Genomic DNA, 14,582 nt, shown 5'->3' with positions numbered 1-14,582 from the left:
AACGCCCAGCCGACCACGAAGGGCCATATCAGGGCGGTGCTGCTTTGACATATAACGTGCGCCACACACAAGACGGAAGTCGCAGCACAGGCTTCATGTCTCACCCAGTCACATTATTCTGACACCGGACCAACCAGTCCTAGCACTAACCCCATAATGCCAGACGCCAGGCGGAGCAGCCACTAGATTGCCAATTTTAAAGTCTTAGGTATGACCCGGCCGGGGTTCGAACCCACGACCTCCCGATCACGGGGCGGACGCCTTACCACTAGGCCAACCGTGCCGGTCTTTTCAAGCGTGCCAGAGAACAAAACTATCCATCTCACATATATGCAAAACATTCTCTCACATACACACGCACAAAAAACACCAACACTTCAAAAATGCCTCAGAGTAAGTACAGATATATAATTTTACTCTCATTTATAACAGATACAGAACATGCGCTCCACATACTTTTGCAATGGACTGTGTTCAGCTGCACAACAAAACTCAACAAGAGAGACTGTACATTATTACCACTTGGTACCACAGCTTTCTGACTTAACATGAAGGAAGGAGGGGGAGGGGGGCAGTGGAGGGTAGGATACAAATAGTATGTGAATTCCATGCACAAAGTAATGTAGTAATTGAACATATTTACACCCCAGAAGTTTTGTTTCTTTAACACACACATTTTTTGCAGAACCAAAACTGAGTATAAGAATTTACTTTCATACCATACATCTCAGACACATTCCGTGCATTCGTCAGACTACATGACTGTGTCAACACTTAATCATACAGGTATTCACTTGATCATATTGCTGTAAACTAGTGACTCGCAACACAAACCATTTCTTGTTCACTCTTCTCATTTATGCTTCAATCACTACATGTGCTTCATACTTGGAACAGAATATACTTTCTTTGTCACACAGCTGACATAACTGACTATGTGTGAAATAGAAGGTTATGTGTTTAATTTTATATCTTAACTGCATAGTCTTCTCAAATAACTTTTAGAAATGAAATTACCCAAACAAAAAGCCTGTGTACATGACTGCATGCAACCCAGATTATAGCTTACAAAATACATAATTATAGTGTTCAACTTCAGCAGTCTGCTCCCATGATTTCAACAAAATCAAATGCACACTAATGAAAAACACAACCACGTTATGATTTGGTATGAATGAGGATATGACCATGTTTTTAGCTACATTTGTAAAATCTATGATTGTAAATGGACTAATATCAATCAAATATTTCTGAAGCATATGTATGTGTGTGGGCGTGCACTTCTGTGTGCATGTGTATGCAATTCATGATCACATACAGGACTTTGTGTTTGTGTGAAATGCTAATTGAAATATTGCACCTATTTCTACAGTTTGGCTTCAGGTATCTTAGTTTTAAACCGGATCTAAAAAAAAGTGCCACTTCTAAGCAAAAAGCTATACAGAAAAAAAAAGGATTTGTGTGGTTCTTGTTTCTACTCAAGGTGCATTAAAGTAACCAAGTATACATGCAATATGCATGCTAGTCATACTTTTTTTCTACCATCAAACAGGTGGGACAACAATCTTGACTGTAATAACAGCAACTTAATGTCTGCCAAACAGTTCCCTTTAAATCTGTACACATCACATCAGAAGGAAAACTCCATGTCACTGTGGGTAGAGGGCGGGGATGTTGCTCAGTCGGTAGCGCGCTGGATTTGTATCCAGTTGGCCGCTGTCAGCGTGAGTTCGTCAGAGTCAACTTTGTGTGCAGACTCTCCTCGGTGTCCGAACACCCCCGTGTGTACACGCAAACACAAGACCAAGTGCGCACGAAAAAGATCCTGTAATCCATGTCAGAGTTCGGTGGGTTATAAAAACACGAAAATACCCAGCATGCTTCCTCCAAAAGCGGCGTATGGTGGGGTAAAAACGGTCCTACGCGTAAAAGCCCTGGGAGTTTCAGCCCATGAACGAACAAACAAACTGTGGGTAGAGAACCCTGAAGTATCCTACCCATCAAGAAATACAGTGGAACCCACCTTCATAGATCCCCAAACTAACATGTTCCCACATTTAAGACCTTCCTTTCTCAGATTTGTCTTCATAAACCTGTGTAAAATAAAATGTACCTCCAGTTTAAGACTCCCTCCTTTTTAAGACCGGATTTTCTCAGGCACCGGAAGGGTCTTATATTTTAAAAGGAGGGTTCCACTGAAGCTTGTAATGAGAGAAGAAAAGAAGGACAACATGCAAGGGCCTGTAAGGCACACACCGCAGATAGTGGACCTGTGTTGTGCCCTTTGACAGTCAAGCCATAAAACCATCCAACACTGTTATGATAAATACCGTTTTTCCACATTAATTTCATTGTTTACCTCGAACAAAACAAAAACAACAGAATGACCGCCACGATAACATATAACTCATCTCACCTACAACAGAAGAAAACAATCCTATGACAAGCCATTCTTGCACTGTCGTATCTTTCTCGTGAATACTGACATAGTCGTTGGAACAGAAAACGCAACAAAACGCAAGCACAACAAAAGCACTCGGCACAAAAACAAATTTCTCTTGAGCAAACTTTGCTTCATTCAGTTTTCTAATAGTCAAACTGCAACAACATGAATCCTTTGATTTTTGCTCAACAAAAATCTTGGCATTTGAGCATGTAACTGGAACGGCACACTGTCTGTGTACTATGCAGGTACAATATCTTCTGGATTTAAATAGAAGGACTCACCTCGTTAAAACATATTATATCTTTTGTACTTAAATAAGACTCACCTTGCCAAATCACACTGCATTTAAATAGAAGGATTCATCTTGTCAAGCCATACAAATAAGTACGTCAGCAATGTCCTCTAAAATAAGCACAACCACACGCTTGAGCAGACCCAAAGCAAATAAAATCGATGATATGATGAGAATTAAATATCACAATTGTGTCTGTCTGACAATGCAACGCAAGCCAAAGCAGCAAACACAAGTGGTGAGACAATCCTCAGAATGAGCCCAGGATGAAGTCTGTCGTCACACTAAATGTTCACTCTTCTTTAAGTAAATGACGTCACTTCCGCAGGGCTCAATCTGGGGATAGCCAGTAGTCAAATAAAATCTCTCAAACCTCTGCAGTTAACAAATCTTAGCGTTAGCTGGAAGAAAACATTAAATGCTCTGCAAATAATATGAGTAGACTGTACACTCCTTGTTCACTGGCCACTAACAAGAAATTGCTTATCACCAAAACAAGGAGTAAAAGGCAGACATCACATACAAGATTAGGAAAAACAAGAAAGAAAGAAAAAGTAAGAAAAGGCACCAAAAGGAAAGATAAAGACTTTTGTGAGTTCCAATACAAATCTCAAATGCAAAATACTGTGTTGATAACTTGCAGTGTGCTTATTCCTGATTCGACTCATACAAAGTAAATACAATGTATCAACAACAACAGAAGAAGAAAAAAGATAATTCAATTAACCCCAAAATGCCTGACTGACATATTTATATAGCAAAATAAATGTATAACATCTTTATAAAACTAGAGACAGCACAAAGTTTGTCATACAAAATCTGGACAAAATTAATATTGGTCTGTGCAAAACGACTAATAGATAAAACCTCTTTCTCCCTGTCAAACGGGTCATGTCTGAGTTTCTTATAAATCTATCTGTACAGGACCTGAAAATAATGACTGTACGCACAATTGGTAACAAACAATAAATAAAAACATCTCTTGCATCTGAATATAAAAATTGTGTGCATTTTATTTATTAATTCTTTCTTTACAAGACAAATCAAATTCTACTTGAGTTATTTCAATCTTATCTGGTTAGTCTGAAAAGTCTCAGGAAAAAAAGAAAAGCAGTAAAAGAACCATAATAACTGAGAAGAGGGATGGCAAGAAAGAATGAAAGCAACTGAATGCCTGGACTTGTGGAATGTAACAGAATGAGGAAATAATCACGTCACAGCCAATTGTTCTGTTAGAAGTGTCTTGTTCTCTTTCCCAACGAAAGCCTCATAACTCTTTGTAGCATCAGTCTCGTTGCACTGCAAACCTACTGCGGCCAAGTTTCTCCCCTGAGTAATGCCAATAACACTTTATCCTGACTGTCGGAACGCAGAAGAAGAAGAATAATCTGGACTGTGCATCATCTCCTTTGATGGACTTGGCATAACCAGGTAAATGTACACTACTTTGGTTGCGTTTGAATCTCATAAGACATATTCACTGTACGATTCAATTTCAAGGGTAAAAGTCTTGTGTTCATTGATCACGGGATAAAGCTATTTTTGTGTGTCACTACTTGAGGCTGGAGAAGGCTTGGTCGGTGCGCTGCTGGAAAATGGACTTCTGGTTTTGAGATCCCATGGAGCCTGTGTTCATGGCTCCCATCATTCCTGGCTGCATGCCCATTCCATAACCTGTCATACATAATATACAATGCAGTTATATAGATGATCAATACATGTCCAGTAAAGTGAAACCTCCCTTTAAAGAATCCCCACCCCGTTTGAAGACCTTGCTTTTCAAGATTGTCTGTTTGCAAAGTTACCTCAATTATAAGATGCCCTCCTTTTTTAAGGTCTGATTTATCAGTTTATAGGGGTATTTATAGGGGGGGGGGAGGTGTCACTGTACACCGTCATTTGTAACCAAATGGGAAATCTTATATAAAGACTTAACTAAATTTAAAAGAAAAAGAGCAGTCAATCAAAATGACAATACCAAATGATGACTTAGCATAGCCACTATACTATAATGTTCACTCATTAAATGTTACAAGAGGCAGGGTTATTTCTGACTCAGACAGCAACCAACCCATTCAGGTACTTACCCATCTGTTGACCCATCTGCGGGCCCATCTGTTGGCCCATCATGGGCCGAGGTCCCATCATGTTCATGCCAGCAGGTTGGCCCTGCATGCTCATGGCCGCCATGCCTTGCGTCATTCCCATCATCCCCGGGTTGCCCATCATTGGCCCTGGGGCTCCCATCATTCCTTGCCCTCCCATCATTCGGGGCGGAACTCCCATCATGCCCTGGGGTGCGCCAGGTCCCATCATGCCTTGTCCCATGTTGGCCTGCATCATGCCCTGACCTGCACGGTCAAAATAAAGCTTGTTGTTAATTCAAAGTCCAATTAAATGAGTTTTGTTTGTGTGTTGTAATTTGACTTCATTTTATTCATTTATATATTTTCACACCAAGAACAGTTTACACATACATCTTTAGAATCATTTATATTCATCCATTTCTATTTAGGCACAAATTATCTTCATTCCATTGCCCCGCCATCAACAACCACACGGAAAAAAATGCAGATAAGTTCATGTAGACATTTCTTTCAACCACTCCATCCCAATCTCCAGTCTAAAGGAGAGGTGAATAACATGCATACTGTACTGGAAGGCTGTCTCACCAGTCACATTCGTATCCTCAAGTAAAACAATTACATTTGTATTCAACAACTGTGGTGGGAACAAGAAAAACAATTCCTACACTGTTTGTACTGATAAAATTCTTCATCGAGTTTTGAGATTATGTTCATTTACTGTTTAGGGCATAACATGCAGACTGATATTATGCACATACAAGAACCATGAAACCCTCATTTCAAGAATGTGAGAAACTCAGAAGGGAGGGAGGCCTGAAATAGAGGTAAATATACACTATGAACAGAAAATGCAGAAAAGCAAGGTCTTACAAAGGACAGCAAGGAGTCTTAAACCGGGGGTTCTATAAAGGGGGATTCCACTGTGTACCATGAATATTTCCTGACCACTGGCAAACCACATTCCTTTTCTGACCACAGAGAACGTGTGAACCAAACATAAATAAATGTGCATGCAATCATACAAAGTAAACACTTCCAATTCTCAACATAAACACAAATTTAAAAAAAAAAGATTCCGGTACACCACAACTGTTCAGATTCACTGACAAAATGACTGGTTGAAGACTGTACGATAATATGCAAGGCAAAGGCCGGGACCAGATTAAACAAGACTTCAGTTCACATGTCCCCTGAACAAAAAGCATTTTAACCAGTCATGCAAAGGCAAAAGAACCCACCAAGTTTGTATTTGTAAGAAAAGCAATCAGAAGAACCAAAGACAAATTATTTGTATTTGCCACATGCAAAATACAGAAAGAACAGAAAACAGCTTCGCAAAAGTCTTTTCTTCATATAAAACCTACTCTGCGACAGAAATAGTCAGCTGCACATCATCTTTTTCTTAAACATTAAACATACATTCCTTCCTGACTGAACGATCTTATTAACCTTCACAGGTTTGTCCAGGTTTTTCCGTGGAATGAGATTGAGCATCCTTCCACCTAAACACACACTAAAACTCAACAGCCTGTCCCATGGAACAAAGGAACCACAATGTTGATTCAGAGTTAGCACATCTGGTTTCACAACTGCTTGTTAGGACAGGGTGGCCGAGTGGTAACGCACTTGCGCTCGGAAGCGAGAGGTTGCGAGTTCGACCCTGGGTCAGGGTGTTAGCAATTTTCTCCCCCCTTTCCTAACCTAGGTGGTGGGTTCAAGTGCTAGTCTTTCGGATGAGACGAAAAACCGAGGTCCCTTCGTGTACACTACATTGGGGTGTGCACGTTAAAGATCCCACGATTGACAAAAGGGTCTTTCCTGGCAAAATTGGTTAGGCATAGATAAAAAATGTCCACCAAAATACCCGTGTGACTTGGAATAATAGGCCGTGAAAAGTAGGATATGCGCCGAAATGGCTGCGATCTGCTGGTTGATGTGAATGCGTGATGTATTGTGTAAAAAATTCCATCTCACACAGCATAAATAGATCCCTGCGCCTTGAGTCGGAGTCTGGAGATACGCGCGCGATATAAGACTTCATATAACGTTAGGACTCAGTTGTCTCTTTCATCTTTACTCAAGATACCTGCCTATGGATGCATGCAATTGCTAACAGGTTAAACAGTGCAATGCATCTGGGTAGAAAAACAAAAGCTATTACATGCAAGAAGGGAAAACTTGTTTCTGGCTTTCTCCCAAGGTAGTGATACACATTATTTTGTCGAAGGAACTTTTGCAAGGACAAGTAAGTATACCAGAAATGTTCAATACCCCCTCCCTTCTCCATCTAACAACTACATTTCAACTCAATAAAGCATCAAAAGAACAGACAAGGGTGATCAAAGTGTAAAAACAAGTGCACAAATGTAAACTGAAATTTGCGCAGAAAATGTTCTTGCAGAAACAACTGACAGCAGTTTAAAATATGCACCTCAACAAGAGAACCAAATAATGAAATAGTGACAACAAAACACAAAACACATAATTTTTATGATTATTTTTGAATAATGAAATGATGAAATACGCAATGTTTGGAAAGTACTCAGTCTGGATTTGTTGGACATGAAGAGTAATGCCCCTTTGAAACAGCAAGGCAAACAGAAACCAGATCTGACAGGTGATCATGGCTTCACAGTAAACAAGAAGAGCAAAGCCCATACGACTCACATGCTTTACACATTTTTCCTACCAAAATACATGTGACCTTGACCCAAGGTCAAGGTCATCCAAGGTCATGCAACACAAAGCTGTTAATTCAAGACATAGGAAGTACAATGGTGCTTATTGGCTCTTTCTACCATGAGATATGGTCACTTTTAGTGGTTCACTACCTTATTTTGGTCACATTTCATAAGGGTCAAAGTGACCTTGACCTTGATCATATGTGACCAAATGTGTCTCATGATGAAAGCATAACATGTGCCCCACATAATTTTTAAGTTTGAAACAGTTATCTTCCATAGTTCAGGGTCAAGGTCACTTCAAAATATGTATACAATCCAACTTTGAAGAGCTCCTGTGACCTTGACCTTGAAGCAAGGTAAACCAAACTGGTATCAAAAGATGGGGCTTACTTTGCCCTATATATCGTATATAGGTGAGGTATTCAATCTCAAAAACTTCAGAGAAAATGTGAAAAATGTGAAAAATAGCTGTTTTTTAGGCAACATTTATGGCCCCTGCGACCTTGACCTTGAAGCAAGGTCAAGATGCTATGTATGTTTTTTGGGGCCTTGTCATCATACACCATCTTGCCAAATTTGGTACTGATAGAATGAATAGTGTCCAAGAAATATCCAACGTTAAAGTTTTCCGGACGTCCGGACGGACGGACGGACGGACGACTCGGGTGAGTACATAGACTCACTTTTGCTTCGCATGTGAGTCAAAAATGGACTTCAACGTGCACGTTATGCAGTGTCCTCTGGATGTGATGCTGTTTGCTTTGGAAAATATCCTCACCGGAGCTCACTACTCATGGCTCCACAATGGCTTAATCCCCCCGTGATCAGACCAACTGTGTTTGCTTCACCGCTAAGGCACAACTTTTCCACAGCCATTCAAATCCTCCAGTTATATTCAGAATTTGTTTATCAACTATATTCAGAATTTGTTTATCAACTATATTCAGAATTTGTTTATCAACTATATTTAGAATTTGTTTATCAACTATATTCAGAATTTGTTTATCAACGTCATCAGCTTTTTTCAATACACCTATTCTTCCAACCCACCCCACCCATCCCAACTTCTGTTGTTTTAAAATGCTGACAAAACACGAGAACCACGAACCACTAGACACATGCGAACCATGCTGGTAATAATGATATCATCATGACATGCTTCATGCACAGGGCCTCTCTCTGCCCTACAACTACACACCTGCGCATCCAATATCGGGGAACCATCTTATATAGCCTTGTGTTAGGAAAAGCAAGTTCACTCCTGGTTAGTAATGTGGCAGTCAAGGGTATAGCAGTACACAATGACATACATACAATGGTTACCGTACTTTCCGGGTGACAAGGCGCTTCGTTATCTAAGACCACCCCCTTCTTTTAAAAAAAAATTGTAATCCAGTCACCCATTGGACGCAGGGGGCGGATAGGGCGCACCAAAATGACCCAGTTTTTGCCATGAGAGGTGGTTCCCCTGTCATATCTGAGAGAGGAAACACTTCCTGCATCGGGGTCAGTGACCGGTCAGTGACCGACTTTAACTGAGTGAAAATATGTGTGCTCTGTGTGTGCGGCCAGATCAAAGGCATTGTGATAGCTGGGTGGCCTTGTTAAAAGACACGACCTTCTTCCCAGGGGTCAATGACCCAGTTTTTGCCATGAGAGGTGGTTCCCCTGTCATATCTGAGAGAGGAAACACTTCCTGCATCGGGGTCAGTGACCGGTCAGTGACCGAGTTTAACAGAGTGGAAATCTGTGTGTGCGGCCAGATCAAAGGCAGGGCAGTACCTAGTAGCTGAAACATGCATTATCACAAGTTGTTTGACTGGTACTCAAGCGGTCTCTTTGATTTTTTTCGTATTTCATACACGGATTAGGCACTTCGTTATACAAGACGCAGGGGTCGAACTCGAGGAAAAAAGTCGCGCCTTATGACCCGGAAAGTACGGTATATGTATAAGTTACGCACTTTCTTGATTATAGAACTCAATGACTTTATTAATATAATAACTGAGGCTAGAACTTTAAAAAAAAAAGAAAAGAAAATAACATGAGTTATAGAAGTTATATAACATAACAACATATGATTTCTCCCTTCTCTTACTAGCAGTCATGCTACGAGTTTGTAAAATACACGAGAAAGATGCAACCATTTTTTTTCAACATTTACTCTCACACTACTTTTAATCTTCAATACTATTACTAAATCACACCAACCCACATCCATTCACCTTAACACATACACACTTACACACAAAGAAGAGGTGCCAACAAATTCCCAAGACAGCCTTAATCACTCTTCCCACAACCACATAAGTACAGTTTCGCTTCAACCCCCGGCACTACAAACTAAGTGTTCTATCATTGTTCACACCTTTGGGAAAAACGATTCATACAGAGAATCTTTGAGCATGAAACCTCACATGGAAAACCGTTGAGACAAGTTTGGGAGTAATTACTAACACGACATTGAATCAAGCACTCACCAGTTGGGGACATGGCCGGTGACTTTGTTGGGGTGACCACTTGCTGCAACTGGTTCATGCTGGGGGTGTTCATCTTGTTCTGCCGACCGCCAGACCCTAGAAGGTCCACGCTGATATCCACGCTGGTGTCTGTCCATGTGTTGGGCTTCTGTGTGGACAGAAAACCTTGCGTGTTGAAAAGAAAGGTTAGTGTATGTATAATCGTAGACAAAACAAAACAGTCACTGGCACGTCGACCTTGTGTGTTTTGGTGTCGAAATGAATAATTCTTTGGCAATGGCTTTAAAAATGCAAAGAAAATGTGCCTGGTATAAAAATAGACAAAGGAAAGCATCTTTTTGTTCTTATCAGAACAATTACTTTTTGTGTGTATGGAAACAGCTTCTGAAAGGGTCAGGGCACATTCATTAATTTTACCCAGAGTTCCTTGGTTGCCTTCTTCCCACAAAGGTACACATACATTAATTTTATCCAGAGTTCCTTGGTTGCCTTCTTCCCACAAAGGTACACATACATTAATTAATCCTCAGACAAAGGTACACAAATATTGAATAACAACTACTCCTATCGCTAGGGAATAAATTAACAAGCTGGATGATAAACCTTTCATATAAAAAATAAATATCAATCAAAACATTCTTTGTAACAGATGATTAGCATTTATACTGGATGATAAGCATTTAAACCCTAAAACAGCCAATATTGCAGAAGCGTACGAGTCCCAAGACATGATGTATCTGAGCAGAGTTCGAAGCTCGCACCGCAGCTTCTTCAAAGAATTCGAGAGCTTCAACATCTTGTCCAAATGTGTGTTTTACTTGTATTCATTCTGCAGCAGGTCTTTATATAGGCTTTCATTTTTAAGCAAGCAAGCAAGCAAAACAGTTGTGGACCAGACTCTTTAGTTGTTATCAAGTAATTGCCTTTTACTTATGTCATTATTGTCAGGAACAGAAAGCTTGGACCTGGGATTAGGGGTAGTGAAGAGCTGGGATAAAGTGTGACATGACATGAGGTAGGGACAGAAATACACAGCCACAGTTGCCAAAAGCAATCCCAGTACAGTGGACCCCCCCCCCCCCCCCTTCTCTTTTTAAGATCCCTGAGCCTTTTCAGACCTTGGCCCTTGCTTTTTGACCTCCCGTTCAAGACCTGAGTTTTTTAAAAGTTTTTTAGGGGGGTTCCACTGTGATAATATGGAGATTGATTGTGATAAGGGAAGAATCCACTGGGAATTAACTATATAAAAAAAAGTCAATTTAAGTTAATTAAAAATAGTTTTGGTCAAGACGCTTCTAGTCAGCATAAAAATAATTTCACTGGATTTTATATTAACTGGTCACAAACAGTACATTTTGAGGAAAATTACTACACCATACAGTTAATAACCACTCCAACATTACTGTTTAAAAGTTGACAGATAAGTCAAGGGAAATATCCTGAACCACACCACCCCACAGAAAATACATCAATCTTTAGTTGTACTGTGTGACTCAGCAGAACAATAATGGAAACAGCCAAACTGAGACAATTAGCCACCAATGACATTCTGTACATGCTGATAGGTTCATTTAGGCTGAAAAAACAACAACAATCTTTTGCTGCAAAAAAACCCACCCCTCAACATTCTTGCATTAAGTAGCCCTCTAGAAACGACATGCTGTGTGTAACAACCAACCAAGTTGATTTGCATACTAAAAGCAAATGCCTGCAGTACTAACATCCCTTCCAAATGGTCTAAGTGCAAGTGTATGTTCATCAGCATATCGTATCACAAAATCTAAACCATGACTAACAGTCTTGAAAGCAGCTAGTACCTCATACAATGCCCCGTGGTAAGAAATCATAGCGAGTAACTTTGTCCTTACCAGCGTCAAACACCATTTACATTTCTTATTTGGAATTTGTGTTTATGTGGCTTCTAAATAGACATTTTCCAGAAATAACACTGTCAGGATTTTCAAGCCATGTGGCACCGAGGCGACAAAATCCAGACACTGAGGCGAGCCCCAACTTGTTGCCAAGCAACGAACTCGCTGCTGGTGGGCTTAGACCTGCCCTTGCGAAGAACAACTAACTCTGAATTGTATGTCATTCAGTGTGCGCGTAATATGACACCCTTTCCTTTCGAAAATATACTCATCAGACTTCACGATTTGTTGCGGCAATGATTGCTGGTTCGCAGTGTTTGCTGACAACGTGTTTTGTTGTGGGTTTGGCTTGAGGTCGAGTGAGTTTAGGAACACAGACATGGCTGAGCAATCACTGCAAGCAATCGGCAGCAAATCGTGGCTCCGATGTGAATATCTTCGAAAGAAAAGGGCATCATATCGAGCGCACACTGCATAACATCACAACATCAGTTATTCGCCGCAATGGCAGGTGTTAGCCGGCTAGCAGCTAGTTTGTGGCTTGCTCACGTGTTGGGGCTTGACTCTGTGTCTGGATTTTGAACAATCAGGCAAGTCCTTGTTTTAGATTTCATTTAAATAAAACACAAGCAAAGAAGGGCAGGTGGTGGAGTGATGGAGGAAGGGGGTGGGTGGGTGTGTGCTTGTGTGATGCAGGGGCCAGGTAGGGGGAGGGGGGGGGGGGGGAGGAGCAGCTTTGCTGGAAGGGGAGATGGTAGTATATGGGATCTGCAATTATCAAACACCCACAATGATCCAGATGTGTGTATGTCAGTAAAGAACTACAATTAACATGATTATTCCAAATATTCCCTTGTGGCAGTCTCTGACAGAATTTGCTTTCAAAAGGTTACCCCTCCTCATTGCAGAGTTTACAGTAGACTTCTCCCACTCCGCTGAAAGGCAAATACAGCATGCACACCACTAAGAAGCGGAAGCAAATGACCGTAAGCACCCTACACCAAACCCACAACATGTGAAAGCACTTTACCAGCTACAACTACAAGCACAACAAGACCAACTAAAAGCCACGTATTAAGCCACAACGATTACAACGGCAACAAAGGCGCATACAATATGGGGGGGGTAATAGTCCAAGGAATATACACCAGGTGAAATGCCATCCCAAAAATCACAACAAACCTGGGGGGTGGTCACAGTGCTATTTTCCACAGCACTTGTTGTGGCTTCAGTGGTTGTGGTATTGCTCACCTAATGAGAAATCAGCAGTCAGCGTTCAGTCATTACTGACATGTGCTGACATTCACTGATAAAGTGATGTTGCTCGTTATCTCTGCGGTAAGCTATGCTGCCTTCCCCCCCTGAATGTGAACTTGTATGCACCTCAAAGATATCTTCCTTCCTGTGTGGACCATCTTGTGCATCACCATAGATTCGCCAAGCCTTTTTGAGTTTTACATGGGATAAGAGCATCTTTCAAAGAGAAAAGAAGCTTCTAAATTCATAGGTTTTGTTGTATTTCTGTTTTGTAAGGCTTTTTTCCCCACATGAATTTAAAAAAAAATGAATTTACAAAAGAAGATCAGAGGGTAAATTTCACTGTTTAGAGTGTTAAGACTACTGCACACTTGAACACCCCTAAAAATTAACATAACCAAATAACAGCAACAAAAGTGATTAAGAACTGCAGTCAATCTTTCTTCTTGAATACAGAGTGATGGTGAACGAAATAAAGCATACACAGATAACACATCAAACTGTGCTAAAATCTGCAGAAAATACACACCCTCACACCCTATGTTTGATGTGTTCACCCTGATCGCTGAAAGATACCCTCCTAAAAGTAAACCATCAAATGTCCATCAGATCTTTCACACACTTTTACTCTACACTTCATTGTTTTCTTGCAGCTACTGAGTTAGAATCATACCATAGCCATGACTCAGTAGCTCATCTTCTGATTGTGGTCAATAGCAATTTTCTCTCAAATTATTTTTACTGTTTAGAGCAATCTCTGTGGTTTTCTACAAGCCTAAATTCTATTTGGGGACTTTTACTCTAAAGTAGCTGACACTGTCAATTTCTTGGAGTCAAAATACCAGACTATGTCCACACTTGTATTGTCTTCTTAATACAGTCGTCTCCGCTTAGCTCGTCCCTCTCGGGACCGAAAAATTCGCGACGAGCTAACCGGCCGACGAGCTAAGCAGCGGACGAGGTAAACGGAGTCCAATTTCCCTGGGGGATATGCTGCGACGAGCTATCCGGCGAATTCGTCCAGACCAATATTAAAAGCACATAAACACTTGTAAACGGGTGTATCAGGTTCTGAGATAACTATCAATCTAGTAGATCATCCTCGAATAGCCCTTTGTTCACAACATGACATTTTACCGTGTCTACAAACCAGAAGTAATCCTTTCATCACCATGGAGTAGGAGCTATGATGTGCAATGGTCAAATGACGAATTTCTGTTCATAGACTCGGTAAGATGTTGATAGAGTTTATATTCGTTTCGCATATTGGGTTTGTAACATGTGTTACTATGAAAATAACAGAGAGATAGGCAGAAGAGAGAGAGAGAGAGAGAGAGAGAGAGAGAGAGAGAGAGAGAGAGAGAGATGTAAACCATGAAACAGAAAGCACATTTCTTGGGATTTTTTTTATTAAATCCAAAAATAAGCAGTCCAATGAGAAGAATTTTAAATGAAAAACCAAGTA

At 40.6% G+C, this 14,582-nt stretch overlaps 1 protein-coding gene across 9 annotated transcripts in view; it reads right to left on the bottom strand.

Annotated features, from left to right (window-relative positions):
• Positions 1-382: 382 nt before the first annotated feature.
• The window catches only part of LOC138982436 (clathrin interactor 1-like), a 39,089-nt gene continuing 24,889 nt past the window's right edge, over positions 383-14,582 (bottom strand). For 4 of the 9 annotated variants that reach the window (XM_070355716.1, XM_070355720.1, XM_070355723.1 and 1 more), the window contains 5 exons: positions 13,043-13,111; positions 9,990-10,137; positions 8,708-8,743; positions 4,826-5,089; positions 383-4,412 (listed from right to left, as the gene is read on the bottom strand). In XM_070355716.1, the coding sequence (XP_070211817.1) occupies positions 4,291-4,412; positions 4,826-5,089; positions 8,708-8,743; positions 9,990-10,137; positions 13,043-13,111 (639 nt within the window). In that variant the 3' untranslated portion in view covers positions 383-4,290. The remainder of the gene's footprint in view (positions 4,413-4,825; positions 5,090-8,707; positions 8,744-9,989; positions 10,138-13,042; positions 13,112-14,582) is intronic. The other 5 variants (XM_070355719.1, XM_070355721.1, XM_070355722.1 and 2 more) reach the window with 2 other exon arrangements.

This window comes from Littorina saxatilis, linkage group LG12, assembly GCF_037325665.1.
Source record: "Littorina saxatilis isolate snail1 linkage group LG12, US_GU_Lsax_2.0, whole genome shotgun sequence".
Classification (NCBI taxonomy): Eukaryota; Metazoa; Mollusca; class Gastropoda; order Littorinimorpha; family Littorinidae; genus Littorina; species Littorina saxatilis.
This window is presented reverse-complemented; position numbering and strand designations above follow the sequence as displayed.